We start from the raw sequence: 20,120 nt of genomic DNA on the forward strand, positions 1-20,120 counted from the left end.
AAAAACAGCAATAGCATACAACAACAGGAAGGTGACGGTAGCCCAGTGGTTAATGACGCAGGCTGACAGCCTGGGTGTGCCACCTTGTCAATCTTCACAGGATCCCTAAATAGTCATAATTAATTTTAAAAAAAAAATTTTAATAGAAAGATATTTGAGAAAACGAAAACTATATATACCCATTAACCCTTATCCTCGAGTGGCCCCCGGGCCTTCATAAGTGGCGATTCCTGTGTAAAATAAAAAATGATGCTCCTCAACAACAACAACAACAACAACAACAACAACAGTAGCAACAGCAGTTCGACATATATCACAATGAGTCTAGCTTGTAGCTGTTGTTGTATCGTTTTCCCTATATCTTTCTATTAGTGGTAGTGTGGTGGTGGGGATGGGGACGACGCCCAGCTCGGCTTTGCACAGGCGTAAAATACGCTTAAATATGATATTTTAATTTGTCCATATTTCGTATATATTATTATAGAATCGTGATTTCAAATGCAAAACAAAAAATATTTGGGTGCCATCAGCTAGAATCGAAACCGAAACCAAAACTGTAGCATTCAAAGCTGGTGACGTTACCACTGTACCAACGTGACATGCATATGAAATGATTAAAATCAAAAATTAAAAATAAACTAAGATGAATGTACAAAATGTATAACGATTTTTTTTTCCAATTTTAACCCCTTAAAAACCACTGTCAATAATTTTTCCCACTCTTTATCTGTGCCTAAATCAAAACGTAGATTCCATGAACAAAGCTTTTTTCTTAGAAGTGCACGCCTGTGGAACTCTGTTCCGTCTGCCTGTTTCCCACCTGTCTACAACTTGGATGTCATCAAGTCACACATAAACAAATTCCTGATGAACAGCCCCCTTAAGTAAGACACTTTATCAAATCTCCAATACTAATGATTACTACGATTATTGATTACTGTACACGCAATAACCCTTAGCCCCGAGTGGCTTCCGGGCCTTTATAAGTGCTGACCTCCATGTAAAAAAAAAAAAAGAAACAAATTTTTTAACCAGTTAAAGACCCATAAAAGAACATAAAAATTCCAATCATTTGAGGCTTCTGCAACTTTTAGTTTTTTTTTTTTTTTTTTTTTTTACACAGTGATCACCACTTATCAAGGCCCGGAAGCCACTCAGGGATAAGGGTTATTGCAAGTACATTACGTTAGTGTGGAGATTTGATGAAGTGTTTACTTAAGGGGGTGGTTCATTAGGAATTTGTTAACGTTGGACTTGAACACATCCAAGTTGTAGTCCGGTGGGAAGCAGGCAGACGGAACAGAGTTCCACAGGCGTGCAGTTCTAAGAAAGAAGCTTTGTTCATGGAATCCACGTTTTGATTTAGGCACAGATAAAGAGGGGGGGAAATTTTTCACAGTGGATTCAGCTAGACGGGTGTTTTTCGTGAAAGATTGGCGAGGGGGGACCAGAGATTGGAGTTCAGACGAGCACCTGCCATGGAAATAACGATAAAACAAGGATAGGCTCGCAACGTCTCTTCTATGGGAGAGAGGTTGCAGGGTAGAGAAAAGGGCATCCCCCACTAAGCCACAAAGTCTATTTTGTACTCTGTCAAGGCAGGATAGGCTGTTTTTAGCAGTTCCTGCCCAGATATGGCAGCAGTATTCCATCCTTGGACGAGTTTCGGAGGAGATAGAGTTTGAAAATATGGAGGCAAACAGACATATAGCCTTTTATATATAAGATTAAGAATTCTTTCAAGAAAGATATTGGGTACTTACAGAAGGAGGTCACGTGAAGGTTGCCAATGTCTCTAAGCTAAAGTGGTACGGACTGGATTTGAAATTGGCACACCCAGTTTGTCAGTCCGTGTTGTTGACCACTGAGCCACCCGCTGATGTTGAGTATCATTCATTCCTTTTGTATGAATCGGATGATTATTGTTGTCCCTTAACTTTGATCATCTAATGAGAGCCAATGTGTCAACATGGTTCTCATTAATAAATCATTTACAAGAACTCGTCTATCTACCACTACTGCAAAGAACTCTCTCTTTTGTTTTCTGTGCACCTAAAACCAAATGGAAAAAAAAAACAACTGCTCATGGAAGGTTCAAGGACATCTTATCTCTGGAGCACAATACCGCAGGACTGCTTCCTCTTAAATAATCAAATTCTGCTCTTTCCATCGTTTTCAATACTTTTATAATATTTTTCATCATCCAACTGACAATTTCAATGCTTAGCCTCAAGTGGCTTTTTGCCTTGGTAAGTTATGATTCATACGTAGGATGGCTTTTAGAAATTGACTTCCAAACTAATCTATCTTTGGTCCAATCTTTACCTCAAATCCATCCTTATAACTTTCTGGAGACTGCTTGCGAATTTGATAGTCCCATGAACTTCCTCTTTCAAAGGAAGTCAGTTCAACCGACCTAAAGGTAGTGCTGCTTCAGTATGGTAAGTTTTCATGCATGAGTGAACAAAACCCCTAATAAAGATTAATTTACGACACAGAAGCATAGAATAATTAACCAACACCTCTTTTTAGAACAAAACAATAAAAAGCTTTATTTCGAAAGAAGAAGAACTGTGTCTGAGGTGAAAAAAAAAAAAAGAAATAAAGTTTGAGGATGTTCTTGTGTCTGAAGGCAGAAACTTAAAGTGTCCCCAGGTTGTCCAGTAGAAATCTTCAGTAAAGCAGTTGCAGCCTAGGGAGATTCAGCAGACAGAGAGTATGAGGAGAGAGGTCTGTCTTCTTTGGTGGTCTGAGCTCCTCTACTGGCTAGTTTCTGGCAGGGGTAATTACTTTCTTAAGGGACGTATAGGATTAATGTGCCCTAGTAGCTGACTGGTCAATACGTTGCCACATCGGTTAGCAAGGAGACATTAATTCACAAGAGAAAATAGTTTATGGTGACTACTGCACCTTTTTCTATCATCCATTGTTTTAATGTGACCAAACTAATAAAATCTCCTGTTCTGTACATGTCTCTCCATATTTTTTGGATAGTGGGGGTTAGGCGTGGCAAACAAACATTGAGGTGAATGGTCCTGGTTATTGAACTTGGGTGATACAATTGAATCAATTGTCAAAAAAGAAAAAAGTCACCGTAAAACAACATCAGCTAAATGAGATTGTCTGGCAAACACACCTGAATCAAAACAACAATCTATTTCTATCTATATAAAAGCCAAGTACGTCCAAGGATGGAATACTGTTGCCATATCTGGGCAGGAGCTGCTAAAAACAGCCTATCCTGCCTTGACAGAGTACAAAATAGACTTTGTGGCTTAGTGGGGGATGCCCTTTTCTCTACCCTGCAACCTCTCTCCCACAGAAGAGACGTTGCGAGCCTATCCTTGTTTTACCGTTATTTCCATGGCAGGTGCTCGTCTGAACTCCAATCTCTGGTCCCCCCTCGCCAATCTTTCATGAAAAATACCCGTCTAGCTGAATCCACTGTGAAAAATTTCCCCCACTCTTTATCTGTGCTTAAATCAAAACGTGGATTCTATGAACAAGGCTTCTTTCCTAGAACTGCACGCCTGTTGAACTCTGTTCCGTCTGCCTGCTTCCCACCGGACTACAACTTGGATGTGTTCAAGTCCAACGTTAACAAATTCCTAATGAACCGCCCCCTTAAGTAAACACTTCATCAAATCTCCACACTAACGTAATATACTTGCAATAACCCTTATCCCTGAGTGGCTTCTGGGCCTTGATAAGTGGTGATCACTGTGTAAAAAAAAAAAAAAGAAAGAAAAACAACAATAATAAAAAGAGAATTATATTTAATGTAATGAATCGAAAACTACTTACATAAATTGATAAAAAGAGAGAATGAATGGACGAATGCAAGTGTGTTTTGAGACTGAGACTAGGGTGACTGGTTGGTGATAAGAACGAACTGATCAAGTATAAAATATATTGAATTTCTGCATTTTTTAGTCATAGCTTTTCATCTGGATCTTGACTGGATTAAAAATACCATTTCTTACTTGAAATTCTTTACAATTCAAAGTTTTTCTAACTGGATTGACACTGCCAATTTTTGTTTAGGGCGACTATATTTAATATATACAATGTGATACTTTACAAAAGTTATTTGTTTTGCCATTTTCTTTGGGGGCGGGGGGGGGGTATTTTTCTATTACAAGAATAGCTTTCCACTCAAAAATAGGTTTAGAACTAAGTTTCATATCCTTATCTAGAAAATATGTGTTCACTTTGTTTCCTTTAAAAATTTATAACATTTTCTTCAGGTAAGTTGTTTCTCCAATCTAAGATTTTCAGAAAGAAGTGGCAGCAGTTTTTACTTGCATTATATCTACTCCCACCATCTCCAGTTACACCAAGGCCAAATTATTAATGGCATATAATCATGAACACCACTTTCATACTATTCCGTTTCTGTTACTCTTTCATGGCCCAGTTTCATGGAATATAAGAATAATGGTTTTGTAGATCTAACATACTCACTTCATTATTAATATGAATACATATTGACTTATTTCTTTTTAAATTCATTTTGCATTTTTAACATATGATTTACATAACTACAAATTACTAACATTACCGAGGCACTTTAGAGAAAGCAAAATAATTAGGATTACATCTTTAGAACTCTGATTTTATTACCCATAATAGCAGATTACACTTATTTATTTTTAATGCATTAATCTGTTCAATCAGGCACCTAGGCCAAGTTCTTATGTGCTTCCAGAAAACATGTGCACATGTAATTCCTTTTCAAAATTTCTTCATTTCCTACAGATGAGCTGTTTCTCCCAAATAAAACTTACAAAAAGAAGGTATTAGCAATTTTCACTCGCTCATAATATCTACTCCTCCTGCCCTAGTATCACTGAAGACAAATTATTCATGGTATGAGCAGCGTTTGTGTTTTATTTGTCATGCTATTCTTTTTCTAAGTTAACTATTATACATTTTTTAGCATAATTGTTTCTTTCTTAATTCCGGAATATAAACAGACTCAGTTAATTACAATTTACTTCTTTCTTTTTATGTTCATTTCACATTTTTAACAACTTGCAATTCATGTAAAAACAAATTACTAACATTACCAGAGCAGTCCAGAAAAATTAAGTTGATTCAGAATACGTTTTTAGAACTCTTATTTTATTTAATTAATTGGAATTAATTATTGAGATGAGTATTATTTATTCATTTATTTATTGCGGACTATTATCCTCATCTTTATTAGTTGTTGTTTCACAATATTTCAGCCAACTATTCCTCTGACCTTGGTTAGGCGGGAACGGCAAGAGGATAGTAACTCTGAATCTCCCAACTGCATCCTCAGCAATTACTGCCTTCCATAGTTGTTGTCGTCTGATCATATTTTTTGCCAACTAATCCTCTGTCCTGCTTTGGGTAGGATTGAAACTGCTATCTTCAGACAATGCTCACCTGTAACCATACAGATTTAATGTCTCTATCCACTGCACCACGGGCCCCAAATGGCAATGGCAAAATAAAAAATGCAATAAATAAATATTTTATTTGAGAATAGCAGATTACACTTCAGATTCTATTTTTAAACGGTTCATAGTCGCATGCCTCAAATTAAAACGTTTTTTTTTAATTCATTTATTTTTTTATTTACTAGTATGCCGCCAGGTGTTGCCCAGTTATAAAATACGCTTTAATATGATATTTTAATTTATGCAGATTTCATATTACAGAGCCAATTCCCTATTGACTATTATTTTGTACCCAATATAGTGATTTCAATGGTTAAAAAAATATACCTTGGGTGCTAAACCAAAACATATAGTTCTCCAGCATTATTTGTTACTATCTGAGCTAAGCCCATATGCATATCAAAACTTAAACAATAATATTAAACGTGTAAATGTATATTTGCGCATACATAAAAGATAGATGTTTAGTCAACTTATGCTTGCCAAGTTCCAATTTTGACCTCTCAGCATCTATTTTTACCAGATAAAAACCAAATCAAATTTTTTTTTTTTGTAAAAAAAAAAAAAAAAAAGTTCCACAGGTCAGAATCCTCTATATATCAAGTTTCAAGTCTGTACACAGAGTAGTTTGGTAGACACCAATAGCACACAGCAAATATGAGTTTATTAACATTTGTATGAAAATAGTGTCCATTGTATTTTAAATATAGAAATGACACAAATGAAATAAATTAACAAATACTAATAAATACTTGGAAAGTAATATTGTGCTACATAGTTCAATACAAATAAAGTCACAATGTAAGAGACAATCTTTAATTTACTCGTTCAGTCCAGCACCTCTTAGCAGACAATGTTCTTTATTTTTCATTTCTTTCAAATGCTTCCTTTTTATGTATAACGTTTCGCCAATTTCTTTCTTTGGTGAAGAACCACTGCGCATTGAAATTACTATGAGTTCCTTTCTCACACCACAATGATCATTATATATATATATATATATATATATATATATATATATTATAATGATATTTGGCTACATCAAAGGGAGGTGATTCTTATATTCTTGTTTAAGATTGTCCTTTTTAAAGTCAAATTTCACCAATTTTGGCCTTTTTTGAAGCAGCTTGGCCTTCAAAAATTATATTTGGCTTTTTTCAAAACATAACATATGGACTATGTAATGGAAAAGCAGAATATCTTCTTTAATATAAATCTCACCTGTCTGCTTAAATGTATGCATGTATGTTTGTTTGTATATCTGTCTAAAACTTTTGACTGAGGTGACAGATTTTCACGAGATCGGTATCGTTTTGAAGCCTCATTCCACTTCAAATTGGAGGTCATCCTCTAGTGTTTCTGCCATTTCCTTTTATATGTGTTATAGAGAGTGGTGTCATCAGCAAATATACCCATCTCAGGAACAATTTTATCAGGGAGGTCATTTATGAATATCAAGAATAATAAAGGTCCGAGGATGGACCCCTGAGGTACTCCCACATTTATATCATATTGTTTAGATGTACAACTATCAAGGACAACCTGGATTTTTCTCTTACTTAAGAAGGATTTAATTACATTATGTATTCTTCCAGTGATACCATATGATCTAATTTTCCTTAGAAGACCATTGTGCCATACCCTGTCAAAAGCCTTAGATATATTGAGGGCTACCACTCTAGCCTGTTTCTAACTGTTTTGTTCAGTGAATGGTATATACATTCAGAGATTACAGTTAGGATATCTGCTGTGGAATGGGCTTGCCTAAATCCATACTGATTGTCGGTCAGGAGTTTAGCAGCTGTAAGGTGATTGACTAGAGCTTGATTAATTAAGGACTCAAATATTTTGGCAAAAAGCGAGAGAAGGCTAATGGGGCGATAATTTAATGGGTCAGTTCTTTTACCAGAATTCTTAAAAACTGGTACCACAGAAGCAGTTTTCCAGCAGTCAGGAAAGCAAGATTCGTTAAGGAATTTGTTGTAAAGTTTGGAGAGTACTGGAGCAACCTCAGCAGAGCATTTTTTTAATAGTACAGCCGGGATGAGATCGGGTCTACATGCTTTTGAGGTGTCTAGGTTTTTTATGATACCATGTACCTGGGAGGGTATGATTTTCAAGTCATCTAGTGTGGTGTCTGTCCACAAAGGAAAGTCAGGGAGGGAGTGGTGTGCCGGGTCCAATGTGAAGATTGAGGCAAACCGACTGGCGAGCAGATTAGTCTTCACAGTTGCCATGCAAACAACCTCGTGATTGTTTGACAGTGGGGGAATCGTTGACTGCCCATTATTTACTACACTGTTGTAGATTTTCCAAAAATCACTAGTTCCTAATTTCTGTGCTTCGATACGTTTTCTGGTGGTTTCAGTGTATTCTGTCTTAACTGTCGCTATTTCTCTCTTACAATTACTTCTAGCTTCTATATACTGCTGTCTATTTGAACTGGACTTATGTCTGTTGAATCTGTGGTACGCATGCTGCCTTTGAGCAATGGCAGCTGCACAAGTAGAAGTAAACCATTGAGGAGAGTGGGGCTTGCTATAGAATTTCCGTGTTTCAATTGCAGTTTTGAACCATTCAGTGGTCTCATTTTCGCACTGTTCAGCTGAAAGAGAAAAGATATTTCCCCATGGGGCATCTGATGAAATCCCTGATAGTTTCTCAGTCAGTCTTTGTAATACCTCATTGTTTTGAGCAGTAGGTCTTCAGTTTTGAGTCTAGAATTAAGGGCGATTTCTACCATTATCACATGATCAGTGGGCTGTGGACAGTCGTTATACAATCATCGGGAACTGTGGTCAGAAATAGATCTAGAAGTGAGGCATGTTGATCTTGCTGGTCTGGGGAACCTGTTGGAAATGTAACCATCTGTGATAGGGAATGAGATATAGAGAAGCTATGTGTTGTGCTACCATCTACATCTGTGTAATTAGAGAATCCAAGCCAGTTACTGTGGTGGACATTGAAGTCACCAAATACATGTACTTGTGCTCTAGTATCGAAGGAGAGTGCTATATCTATGCTGTCAGAGACTTTATTTATTAGAGTGCAGTCCTGGCTGGATGGAGAGCAGTAGAGAAAATACAAGTAGCTAATATTATGTTGCATGTTAAGTCTGAAGCACATAAAGGGCTGGTCGTCTGATTCTAGTTTTGTTTCTCTAGTCAGAGGGAGGGTATTATGAATACAGACTCCAAGCCCATTCATATGTCTGTCTGAGTCCTTATGGCAGAGAGGGAGATAACCAGGCATATTAAAGTGGTTAGAGAGAATGGAGGAGTGTAGCTTAGTTTCACTTAATGCTAAGATATTCGGAGTGTTTAGTAGAAGAAATGATTCAACATCATTTAAGTTAGATATTTGTGAATGCAAGCCTCAAGGGAGGAGGTAGGTTGGTTTTCTTTGAGTTTGGTCCTGGTTTAAACGTAATTTTAGATTGAACTGTCATTTCATTTTATTTGATTTAAAGGTTTTAGTTAGGGTGAGTGAGGAGTGCTGGACAAGTGGTTGTGCAGAATATCAGACATGCAATACAAGTAGACCATCAGCTGTCACCTCATCTTTAGGATTGTGGCCCTAAACTGGTAAAAGCAAAACATTTTTTTAATTCTTACCTAAAAAGCAAAAAGTATTAGTCTATTATTATGAAATGTTTTGTTTAATGTCTATCTAAACTAAATGTGATTATTTTTTAACATCAGAACTGAAAAATGTTTTCCTTTTAACAATTTTCTGATCCAAAATAAGTATTTTTGAAAGAAACTTCAGCGAAGTACTTATTAAATAAATATTCCAAGCCAAAATAAGCATTAAAAAGAAACAGAAAACTAAAATGATGTACATTTAAAAAAATCTTTTGTCATTAAAAAAAAAAAAAAGGCATTGTAGCTCTATTTTAACTAACAAATAAACAATTATATTTTTCATTAAATAAATGCCTATTAATTTTTTTACAATCGTTTGACTAACATGAAAGTAGATAAAAAAATTTTCTTGAAAACTTTTTTTATTCTAATGTGAGTGGCAGACATAATTTGTTAAGTGTCCATTTTTCTAAGCATAACTCAAATAACAAAGGGAGATAAATTCTCTTTTACCTTGAGGTCAAAATAGAAATTTTTTTTTTTTCATTTCTATTAATATCATCTGCGATATACACATTATTATTAAAAACTAAAATTAGATTACTGGATCCAACAATGGATAGGTTCAATTATGTATATAAAATTTTGAATCAATTATAAAATAGATATAAGCCCAATAGAGATTTTTATCCTCAGTCTACAATGTCAACAGAGATTAAGCCATTCAATGTGTCTGTTGATTTTGCAATAAGAGTTTAGTTCTGTGCAGTTCTAGGAGGTCCACCCTCCCAGATTTTGCCTTCTCTTTTTGAGAAGGGATTAGTTTATTGTTAATCGCCCTTACCAGGGAATGCCGATAGGGCGGCCCAGGCACTTTTTGCAGGTCAGAGTGCTCTTCCTCTGGGGCGCTGACTTCTCAATCCCCTTTCCAATCCTAGTGTTTTGCAGTGGGAGAGAACTAAAAACCCTATAAATTCAAGGTTTTATTGCAGTTGAACATTTCAATTAAGAAACATATCTTTTGGGGAATATTATTGTCATAATATTTTAAATCTTCAAATATACATTTTAAAATGCTGAAGTCAGCCTTTTCAAATCTTAGAAGCATACTTAGAAGACATGGCACAATGGATAAAAGCATTGAATACAATCAGTTCTAAGTGGGTCTTCTGACAGTTCAAGGTTCAATCCTCACTACTAATGATAAGAATAAAATTTAAAAATGATTTTACACATCTACCTAATCATGGCTGACGAAACGCAAACTACAATGTGTTGTGTGATCTAGGGATATCTCTTCTCCGCACCAGCTTCCTAGAGAGGTCTTAAAGGAAACTTAAGGAAGCTGTATTTGAAACAATTTCTTCTGAATCATCTGACCTTCTTTTTCGGTCTGAGTTGTTGTTGTAAAGACAAAGACAAAGAATAGGGTTTCTGTTGGATAGCCAACCAGTAGAAATCTTGAATTGTAAAAGTTTGCAGACGAAGTTTTGACTCCTCATATGGATATGAAAAATTATGTGCGGAAATTTGGACAGAATTTTGGATAGTACCTTCTATTTACTTCACGGAGGTAGCACGCTCTTGTTCCATCAACCATGACTGGATAGAAGCCCTAAGTAATTTGCAATTGTATTTTTCGGTCACAAGAATCTGTGGCGTAGTGGTTAGACTACTTGGAAAAATCAATTGTAAAAGTGATATTCTCTTGAAGGTTGAAGGTTCAATTCTCAGTGTGAGCGACTGAAAAATACAATTGCGAATTACTTAGAACCTCTATCCAGTCATGGTTGATAGAACAAGAGCATGCTACCCCCGTGAAGTAAATAAAGAGTTCCGTTCAACAAAAAGAAAGTCGATGGTTACATTGTATGAAACGTAAAACTGACACTTAAGAGGAGAACAGTAGTTCGATGACTCCAAATAACAGCAAAGTATTTTGACATTAATGCACACAAAAAGTGAATTTTTTTTTTTTAATGGAATCACTGACCTATAACTGAACCGAAGTTCAATAAGTAGAAGTTAAATAGAAGTGTATTTACCGAATGAATGAACACACAAACAATATCACCATTTATTATATTGATAATTTAATGATTAAAACACCAAAAGATAAATTCTAAGTATCATATCAAATTACAATGATTATTTATATCTTGTTAGTGTTTATTTTTTGGTGCTTATACATTATAGGACATAGATGAAAATTGCATTCAAAATAAAAACTCTTCGATATACTTATGTATAAAGCAAAAATAAGTACCTCAGGAAATTATATTAGGAAAATTATCGAGTAGAATCTTAATTAAAAACAAGAATCAGTTTTATCATATTTTGTCAACCTCCCATTATTATTACTTGTTTAAATGACAGACTGACTTATCTCCCCCTGCTTTGAAGGTACTTCAGCTCTTATCAATGGCGGAAGAGCAAAATATGATAAAACTGATTTTTATTTTTAATTAAAATTCTACATGATAATTTTTCTAATTTTTGGTGTAGATATATATTTTTGCCTGATATGTAAGCATATCAAAGAATTTGTATTTTTTTATTATTTATTTGGTACAGTGATTTTTCACCTGTGTAATTTGATTTTCATCTGTACCCTAAGCTGTATAAGCACCCTTTCTTTTTTTCTCTTTTTAAATATTCATGTTTGTTTCTGAGGTTATATTTCATCGATATGAACCCTGTGTCAGATATTATTAAAATGTTCATTATAACTACGTTTACATATTTTTTCTAGTATATATGATGAACTGCTCCCCAAAGAGGAGGTAATGCTTGGGATAACAGTATTATGACAACAGAACAGTACTACACTACTAACTAACTACTCCCCCCACCCTCAAAAAAAAAAGGTAATCACTGAAAGGATAGTATCATAACATATACTACACTGCCTCCTTAAAGAGGAGGTAATGTTTGGGATGATAGTAAACAGAAGATACTATAGTATGCATCCAACCACTTAAAAAAAAAAAAGAAAGATAATATCTTGGTGGACAGTATCATGACAAACAAATATTACATTGTCCCATCAAATAAGGAAGTAATGCCTGGGAGAAACGTATCATGATGAAGAAATATTTACTGCACTTTTTATTATTTTAAGAGTAGGGTTCAATTTTCTATATCATTTTCACACAAAAGTTTTCCTTTTTGATAATTCGTTTTTGTGGTTGAAAGATCAAGTGTGCTTTCTTTTTTTTTTTTTAAATGTTAAACTTACATAAAAACAAATGGTTATAGTCAACTAACGTACTTCCTAATTTTTGACGTGGCTGCTACCGGAAGCGGTGACAAAGCAAATCAGTTCCTTCACTTTTACTGTTCTTCAGAATTTCTATTGTGAAGTGATTTATTGAAATAAAATATAAGAAAAGGACATTATCGAAAAATATACAATAAAAATAAAGAAAATTATAAAAAAGATAAAAAATAACACAATTAGTCTTTATTTGCAGTTTTAATAACAAAATTAAAAAATAAGTTTTTATTTGAAATTTTATAAGAAATATGTTTATGAAATTATAAAAATACCCTTTTTTTAATCTAAAAATAAGTTTTTGTTTTAAATTTATATAATAAATATGTTTATGAAAGTATAAAAATAAAATTATTGAAATCAATCAAACAAATGAAATCAAAATAACAAAGTTTCAAACATTATAAAAAAAAAAATGTATCCAATACATAATATTCCCAAAATAGTTTTAAAAAGATTTTTTAAAGGCGTTTCCAATAATTCTTAAAAAAATTTTTTTTATTTTTTTTTAAGCACAAAATATGTTTTCAATAATTCTTTAAAAAAAAAAAAAGTTTTTTTAAATAAAGCTAATTAATTTCAATAATTCTTATTCAAAATAAGACCAAAACAAATTTTTCAATGATTATTAAATAAAAAAGAATGATCGGAAAAACTTAAGAAAAAGAAAATACATGGGGAGATATAGGCATGAGAGAAAAAAGTGAACGAACAGATTTGCCTTGTCACTGCCTCTGGTAGCAGCCATGCCGGAAGATAGGAAGTACATTAGTTGACTATAATCAAACAAATTGAAACCCCTTGTTAAAAATAAAACAATTGTCTCCAAAAGTTTTCATCTTATAATATGAAAAGTTGGTGCTTAATAAGTATTAATAATCCAGATCATGAAGCGGAGATCGAAAAATACAAAAGGTTTTGGTTGGTCAAACAGAATCACGTTAGGGGAGTGGGGCACATTTGAAGTAGTCAGCAGTAAGTAGTTAAACCAGGAGAAATAAACCGAAAAGGAAAATTCCAATGAATCTATGATGCAACTAACCAACAAGCTAGAAAGATTGGATAACAGAATTAAATAAATTAATGTTGCGAATGTTCATCCCAAGGCAGCCATGAGAAATGAAATTCAAGATGGTGATGGTTCACCCATGGAGTCCAGATAGAACCACTGAGATAATTAGTGGAGAAGAAAAAATATAACGATTTTGAGAACTTTTTAGATGAGGATGTATTATTTGTGCAATTCGGACTACAGTTCTCATCTTGGATGTTATTCTCACAATGTTTTGACCGCGTAACCTATTACTCATTTCAGGTACTTTCACGGCCATACAGTGATGTTATCCTTGAGCTTCAGGTTAGCCTTGCTGTTAAACTAATCTGTACTGAAATCCAGACAGTCGTCTTTATTTGATCCACAGAGGTAGATTGTCCTCATTACGGCAGCAATGATCAGGTAGAAATCTTGAGCAATTTTTATTTTATTGAACTTTCAACCTCCAGAAGATTGTCACTTATTGGTATTTATTTACTTCCCCACAAAAGCAAAATGTGACAGAAGGTAGTTTTTAATGCGGTGGGTGGGGGGTGGGGGGGACTAGCTCCCCAAAAAGGACGCACTTTGGAAGAAGGCAAAAACAAAAAGTGCCTTAGTACAGAAGGGTTTCTCCTACATTAACTAAAGACAAATTAAGTGTAGCATCAGAACAGATACTACATTGTGATCTCGGCCTGAGGGCTGTCACTTACAACTTACTATACTTAGCGTTTTATCCATTGCGCAACAAGTTCACATGGAATTACTTGAGACTTTTATTCGGTCATGGCTGACATAATGAGAACAATCTACCCGTGTGGTTTAAATAAAGGGTTCAGTTTGAAAATCCATACAGATTCACAAGTTCGACAAATGTTCCAGAGTTCGAAAACACACACTTGAAGAATGTCAGAGGCAACATGGCTGACAGAATGAGAACAATCTACCTATGTGAATTAAATAAAGGTAACATTAGCTAAAATGTTGAGAGAATAATATCCAGATGAGAAGAATAGTCGGAACAATCCAACATTTCAATAAATGCTGTGAACAAAACAAATAACTTAAAAAGAAAATTATATGATGAACATTTTATAGGTGCATGTTCTCCTCAGATAATGAACATTCAATAATTGACGAGTTACAATACAGATCAACTGGTACTTATACAGTATAGGACACAAGTGAAAATCACATTTCCAAGTAAAAACTCCCCGATATACTCATGTATGATGCAAAAATAGGAGTTCTTCTTCATTGTAGTGAAATTTGGAAATTGAAATATTGAATTTCCAGTGAAACCATGTCCCAGTAATGAAAATATCCAAAAATTACAAAAAAACGATAAGATAGAAAATTAATTATTAATGAAAATAGTTTGTTCTCATTGTAACAAAAAGGGGGTAAATCATGAAAACTGAAAATCTTTGGCCAATTTAGCAAAACTTAATTTTTGCTAAATTGTCTTTGAGAACTATTTTCATTAATAATTAATTTTTTACCTTTTGGATATGTTCATTATCATGACAATTCAGTAGATACCATTGATTTTACTTGAAATTCAATATTTCAATTTTTGAATTTTGCTACAATAACAAAGAACCAAAATAAGTATTATCATAAAAAATTATGAAAAGTTATCGAATAGGATCTTAATTAAAAATAACAGTTTTATCATAATTTGCCAATCTGCCATTCATTATTACTTGATTAAATGACAGACTGACTTATCTCCCCTTGCTTTATGGGCATTTCCGATCTTATCAATAGTGAATTGGCAAAATATTATAAAACTGATTTTTATTTTTAATTAAAATTCCACTTTATAATTTTCTCTAATTTTTGATGTAGATATATATTTTTTGTCTGATATATAAGTATATCAAAGAGTTTTCTCATTAATTTATTCGAAACTGATTTTCACTTGAGCCCCTAGCTGTACATGCACTGATTAATCTAACACGAGACACTCGAGATGTTCAAAACTTTGTTACGATAAAACGAAGTCCTTTCATGTTGACTGGGACGGATGCTGAAGAGTATGCAATCTGTAAATGTGTACACAACTTTGTTTGTGTCCAGTAATCAAAAAAATCTCTTTGTCCGAACAGAATAGGGTCATGCACGTCATCCCAAAACTGTTAACACAAGCCATCAAAGAACCGGAATAAAGATCCCAAACGCCAAGCACGTTGTCTTGGATGGACAGCAAATTGTCATGAAGAACCAATGCCATTCTAGAGTCAGACCTGGAAAATAAAATAAAAGTAAGACTAAGTTAGCATCTTTAACACCCTCAATTTTAGTTATTTTATTTACTTCTCTTCGGGAGGTTGACACAAGGTCAAGTGTTGGTTTGATAAAAGTGTTTCTGTCAAACAAACTGGATTTGAACTTGGCACAACTAGGTTTGCAGTTAATTTGTTAACCACTTAGCCATTGGCATTCCCTCAATTTAGTTATATTCGCAATATGATACAATGGATGTCCCGCCCCGGATTGTTAGGAAGAGAATCATAAAAAAAAGAGGAAATGATTGATCAGCAGAATAAAAGTATAGGAAGTGGGGTTAATAGAAAAACAATGAAGGAGGGGGTAGTGACTCACCAAGAAACACAAAAGCGATCGGAAATAGGTTGGTTAATCTGGTGTGGTAGTGACTAAGACATTAGACTAGAGTGGATTTCCGATTTTGAATCCATAAATTTAAGAGTTGGAGTTAGTTTTACAGACAGTTTTACAGTTGGTGATAGTTGATGACAATTGGTTGTTCAGAGTAGATCGGGAGAGCGGCTTTGGCTAAGATGTAGCCGTCAGTGTTTAGAGGGTCGTTTTCAATGATGGTATATCACACACACACACACACACACAATGTACAGCTGATATCTATAGAATGTGTTGAAGCCTGTGTTTTCTTTTGTTTCTCTTGCGTTGTTTATTTTATATGTTTGTGAAGCAGTGTTCACCCTTGGCAGTTTCCAATGTGAGAGATGACAGCTTGACCGAAACAAGAAGAGAAAATGGAGAAGAAAACCACACAACTATGTTGAAGCAACGGTTGTCAAGTGGGTGAGCACATGGTCTAACCGCAACATTTTAATCTCTAGACTTCTTCAGGTGTCAGATAGTTCACATTCTTGACCAGGTAGAAACTACCGAAAGAAATGATGAAATTGTCACCCGAGAAAAGACGACATCATTCCATTTCCGTTGGATGAAAACCAGTTTTCTTTTTTGTTGCAGACCATCTACTAGTTAGCTAGTTGTGTACAATTCCCAAGAATGATAGGAGCCTTCTATCATGTCTGAAAGTGACACAATGTTCAACGAGCAAGATTGGAGATGCGCCGCTGTACAACTCATGCTCTGAAGTTATGACAACAGGACCATTGCCAGCACCCTTAAAATGGATTGCCATGAATAAAAGGGATGTGATAAAAAAAAAGTTTCCAGCCACGCTTATGGTCTTTGGTGTGGTTTCAAGTGAGGGCCACATCATACCACCTCACACCTTTGAAGTTGGTACACCAAAGTGTACCTGAATATGATGAAGAGTGTGGTGATCCCCTGGTGCAATCAGGTGGCCGCTGGCAGACTTAACGCCGGCCCACAAGTCCAAAGAGACCTAGGCTTGACTTCAGAAGGAGTGCTACAACTTTGTACCTTCTCTCACCCTCCCCCCTCTTCCAACCTGAAACCTCTGAACTACTTCGTTTGGTCACACGGCGAGAACATCATCAACATGACCTCTCACAACACCAAAGCCAGCCTGATCTTCGCCATCCTCCAAGTATTCGCCAAGCTCCTGCCGGCGCTTATGGAAAAGGCATGCTCCCAGTTCTGGACCCGTATTGAGGCGGTGATTGAGGTTGAAGGTAGCTACATTTAATATGTCAGCTCTACTACATAATCAAGTTATCTGAACTGATTTTTTTAATAAAAGTTTTAAAATAAAGCTGAAGTGTTGTTTTCTTTAGGGCGACACTTATTGTTTCACCTTGTAGTTAACAATCAGTCAAGAACCTGCTTGTTATGGGATTTCCCTCAACTGAGATTTATGCACAAGAAATTTATCCAACATGAGTCCACACCACCATACACGGTTGCAATGCAGAGCTGAGGCCAGTCTGAGAACTTTCAACCTCAATAGCAAAAAGCAAGAAGCATCACTAAGACGCATGCCATAAATCTATCGAACCATAGCCCCATCACTCTTCTGCATCCTCAGAAAGGCAGAGTTAATTAAAAGCCCAGCATTCACTTGCATGTAACAGAGCATTAGGAAAAACTGACGCCGAGTAATAAATGAAAGTAGATGATTGGTTAAAATAAGAGGAAGCTTGGTGAATGATGATGATGATAATGATGATGATGATGATGATCACCATTTAACTTATCACTCCGTAATCTGCACTCTGTAACCTTTGTTGTCCTCCTCTCAGGTCGAGGTGCCTACTCGAGTTTAATCGAACTCAGTGGTAGCTGGCTGTATGCTCCCTAAATGTTCGCAGTATGTTTGACCAGTCAGTTGATTAAATTTGCCCCTCTGCCACATTGTTTGTTTTTTTTTTGATCCAGAAAGCAGATTTGATAATGCAATCGACTGGGGAGAGAGAGAGAGAGAGAGAGAGGGGGGTAGGCTTGACTATGGGCGTCGATGATAGAATTAAAGATTAGAAGATAATAATAACAGGAAACAGCAGTTTTCAAAAATCAGACAAAAACGAGTGAATCGCAATATGTTTACGTATAAATCTTGGCATGAAACAGATTATAGGAGAATGAGGTCGTTTAACATTAACAAAGAAGAAAACAAAACCCGACAGACAGAGGTTTTCTTATGCGTGTCTGTGTGTGGGTGTGCGTGCATGCATGTGTGCGTATGCTGCAAAACGTATAATACTTGGGGAACATTTAGGGCTGATAATCTCAACATGTAACTCAATCTCAACATCAGTCACCTCCCTCCACTGTGGCTCGCCACTCTGTTCGCTGTCTGACCCCTCTCACGGCTCACCAAAAAAAAGACTATTATTGGCAAAAACTGCTGTGTTTATATACAAATCAATTGATTGATAACAGTTTGACCCTTGCGACTACATCCAGCTATCACGCGTTGCCTAATTATTGACATTCTTCAACCGCTATAACTCCTTGTGACAATTCATACATATTATATGTTGCGTACATTGACACTGTTTCTATTGCTCTGCCTATGCCATTTTTAGGTCTATATCTTCCATGTTTATTTTTATCAAATTCTTGTTTACCATTCCATTCCCAAGTTAAAATTCCTTTTTGTTGAATTAGTAAAAACGTCTTTCTATTTCTAATAAACTCCCATGGCTTATCAACCTCTTAATTCCTTAGTCTCTCACTCCACACTGCCCCCCCCCGCCACTATTGCTACTCCTGCATCAGGGTGGCATTTAGTCCCAGACCCCTTCCTTGGGCATTTCTAAGGCCGGTGGGGGGGGGGGGCACACCAAGGTCTGTCTGTTACACACAGTACCTCCCTCCAAAAAAAAAAAAAAAACAAAACAAAAAAAAAACTAAACTAAGATACTTACTTTTTATCAGGCAATAAATGTCTTTGGTATGACAACAATTTAACTACAACATCAGTGTTTGGATTAATTGCAAGAAGACACCCATGTTCAGGGCCATCATCAAATAGTATTGGAAATAAAATGTGGCTCTGGAAAAAAAATACAAAGAATTTAATGTTTTAATGTTGTAATATTAAAAAAAAAAAAAAAGTAAAAAAACCCCAAAAATTTAAATACACAATTTCCAATGTAATATTAAAAAACAACAACACAATTTTGAATGTTGTAATATGAAAAAATAAATAAAAAAGATACAAATAATTTAAATACACAATTTTAAATGTGGTAATACAAAAAAAAAAAAAAAAAAAAATACAAAAGGGCATGTTTGAAATTAACTTTATGTTTCTGCCGAGATAAAAATTTAAAAGTGAGCAATATTTTTGACTGGAGAAGGTGCTAGGATCTAATAAAATAAAATAGAACTGATTTATACTTGCTTCAAAGATCGGCACAAAAAATAAGCACCAATAAGACAAAGTTACTGACGGCAAATTTTCTTCCAATCTTCCTTCCAAATGAAAATAACCAGTTGTCCTCAACACAGAAACCCTTGAAAAAGTCGATCGGTTCAAATATCTTGGCTCTATCATCATTGTCAAGGGGCAGAAGACATGCTCAACAGCATCAGCAATGCTTGCACCATCTTCTGTAGATTTCAATTGCGGCTCTGGTCTCAAAATGAAATAAGGTTGAACACCAAAGTCAGAATCTACCAGGGCCTCGTCTGCACCACTCTGTCTTATGGCTGTTAGACTTGACCTATGCAAGCAAGTGACCTATGCAAACAGGAGGTATTCGACCATCATTAACTACACCACATCCTTCATGTTTGCTGGCAATAGTTTATTCCCAACAGTACACGTCACACTTGCTGCAAGATCCACTCCCTTCAAAAATTTCTCTTTACCAAAAAGTTTCTCGTTGTTTTAGCCAAGCCCTTCGACGACATCTAGATAACTTCATATGTAAAGTCATCAATCCTCCTCCACCACCACCAATACCATGAAAAAGAATTTTAAAAAACTACATAGCAAATATATCCTGTGAACCAAGTGCAAGAGAGATACAATCAATTACACTTAAAGGGACGGTTAGAATCTTAAAACGATCTTTCGGTTGGAAGGTATGAGACAGTAGGTGAATGTCTGGCATCTGGCAGGCTTCCCCATCCCCAGCTAGAACAAA

General features: G+C 35.3%; 2 protein-coding genes across 2 annotated transcripts in view; one reads left to right on the forward strand and one right to left on the reverse strand.

The window, feature by feature from the left end:
- The window catches only part of LOC145252545 (uncharacterized), a 76,837-nt gene that overhangs the window by 41,883 nt on the left and 14,834 nt on the right, over positions 1–20,120 (forward strand). The gene's annotated exons all lie outside the window — the stretch shown is intronic.
- Positions 15,297–20,120, reverse strand: part of LOC145252547 (uncharacterized) — a 54,879-nt gene continuing 50,055 nt past the window's right edge. The window contains exons 8-9 of the mRNA XM_080112099.1: positions 18,894–19,021; positions 15,297–15,572 (exon numbers count right to left, since the gene is read on the reverse strand). Coding sequence (XP_079968225.1) covers positions 15,335–15,572; positions 18,894–19,021 — 366 coding nt within the window. The 3' untranslated portion in view covers positions 15,297–15,334. The remainder of the gene's footprint in view (positions 15,573–18,893; positions 19,022–20,120) is intronic.

The sequence above is a fragment of the Euprymna scolopes genome, chromosome 29 (assembly GCF_053919585.1).
Source record: "Euprymna scolopes isolate OS-2025 chromosome 29, ASM5391958v1, whole genome shotgun sequence".
NCBI lineage: Eukaryota > Metazoa > Mollusca > Cephalopoda > Sepiida > Sepiolidae > Euprymna > Euprymna scolopes.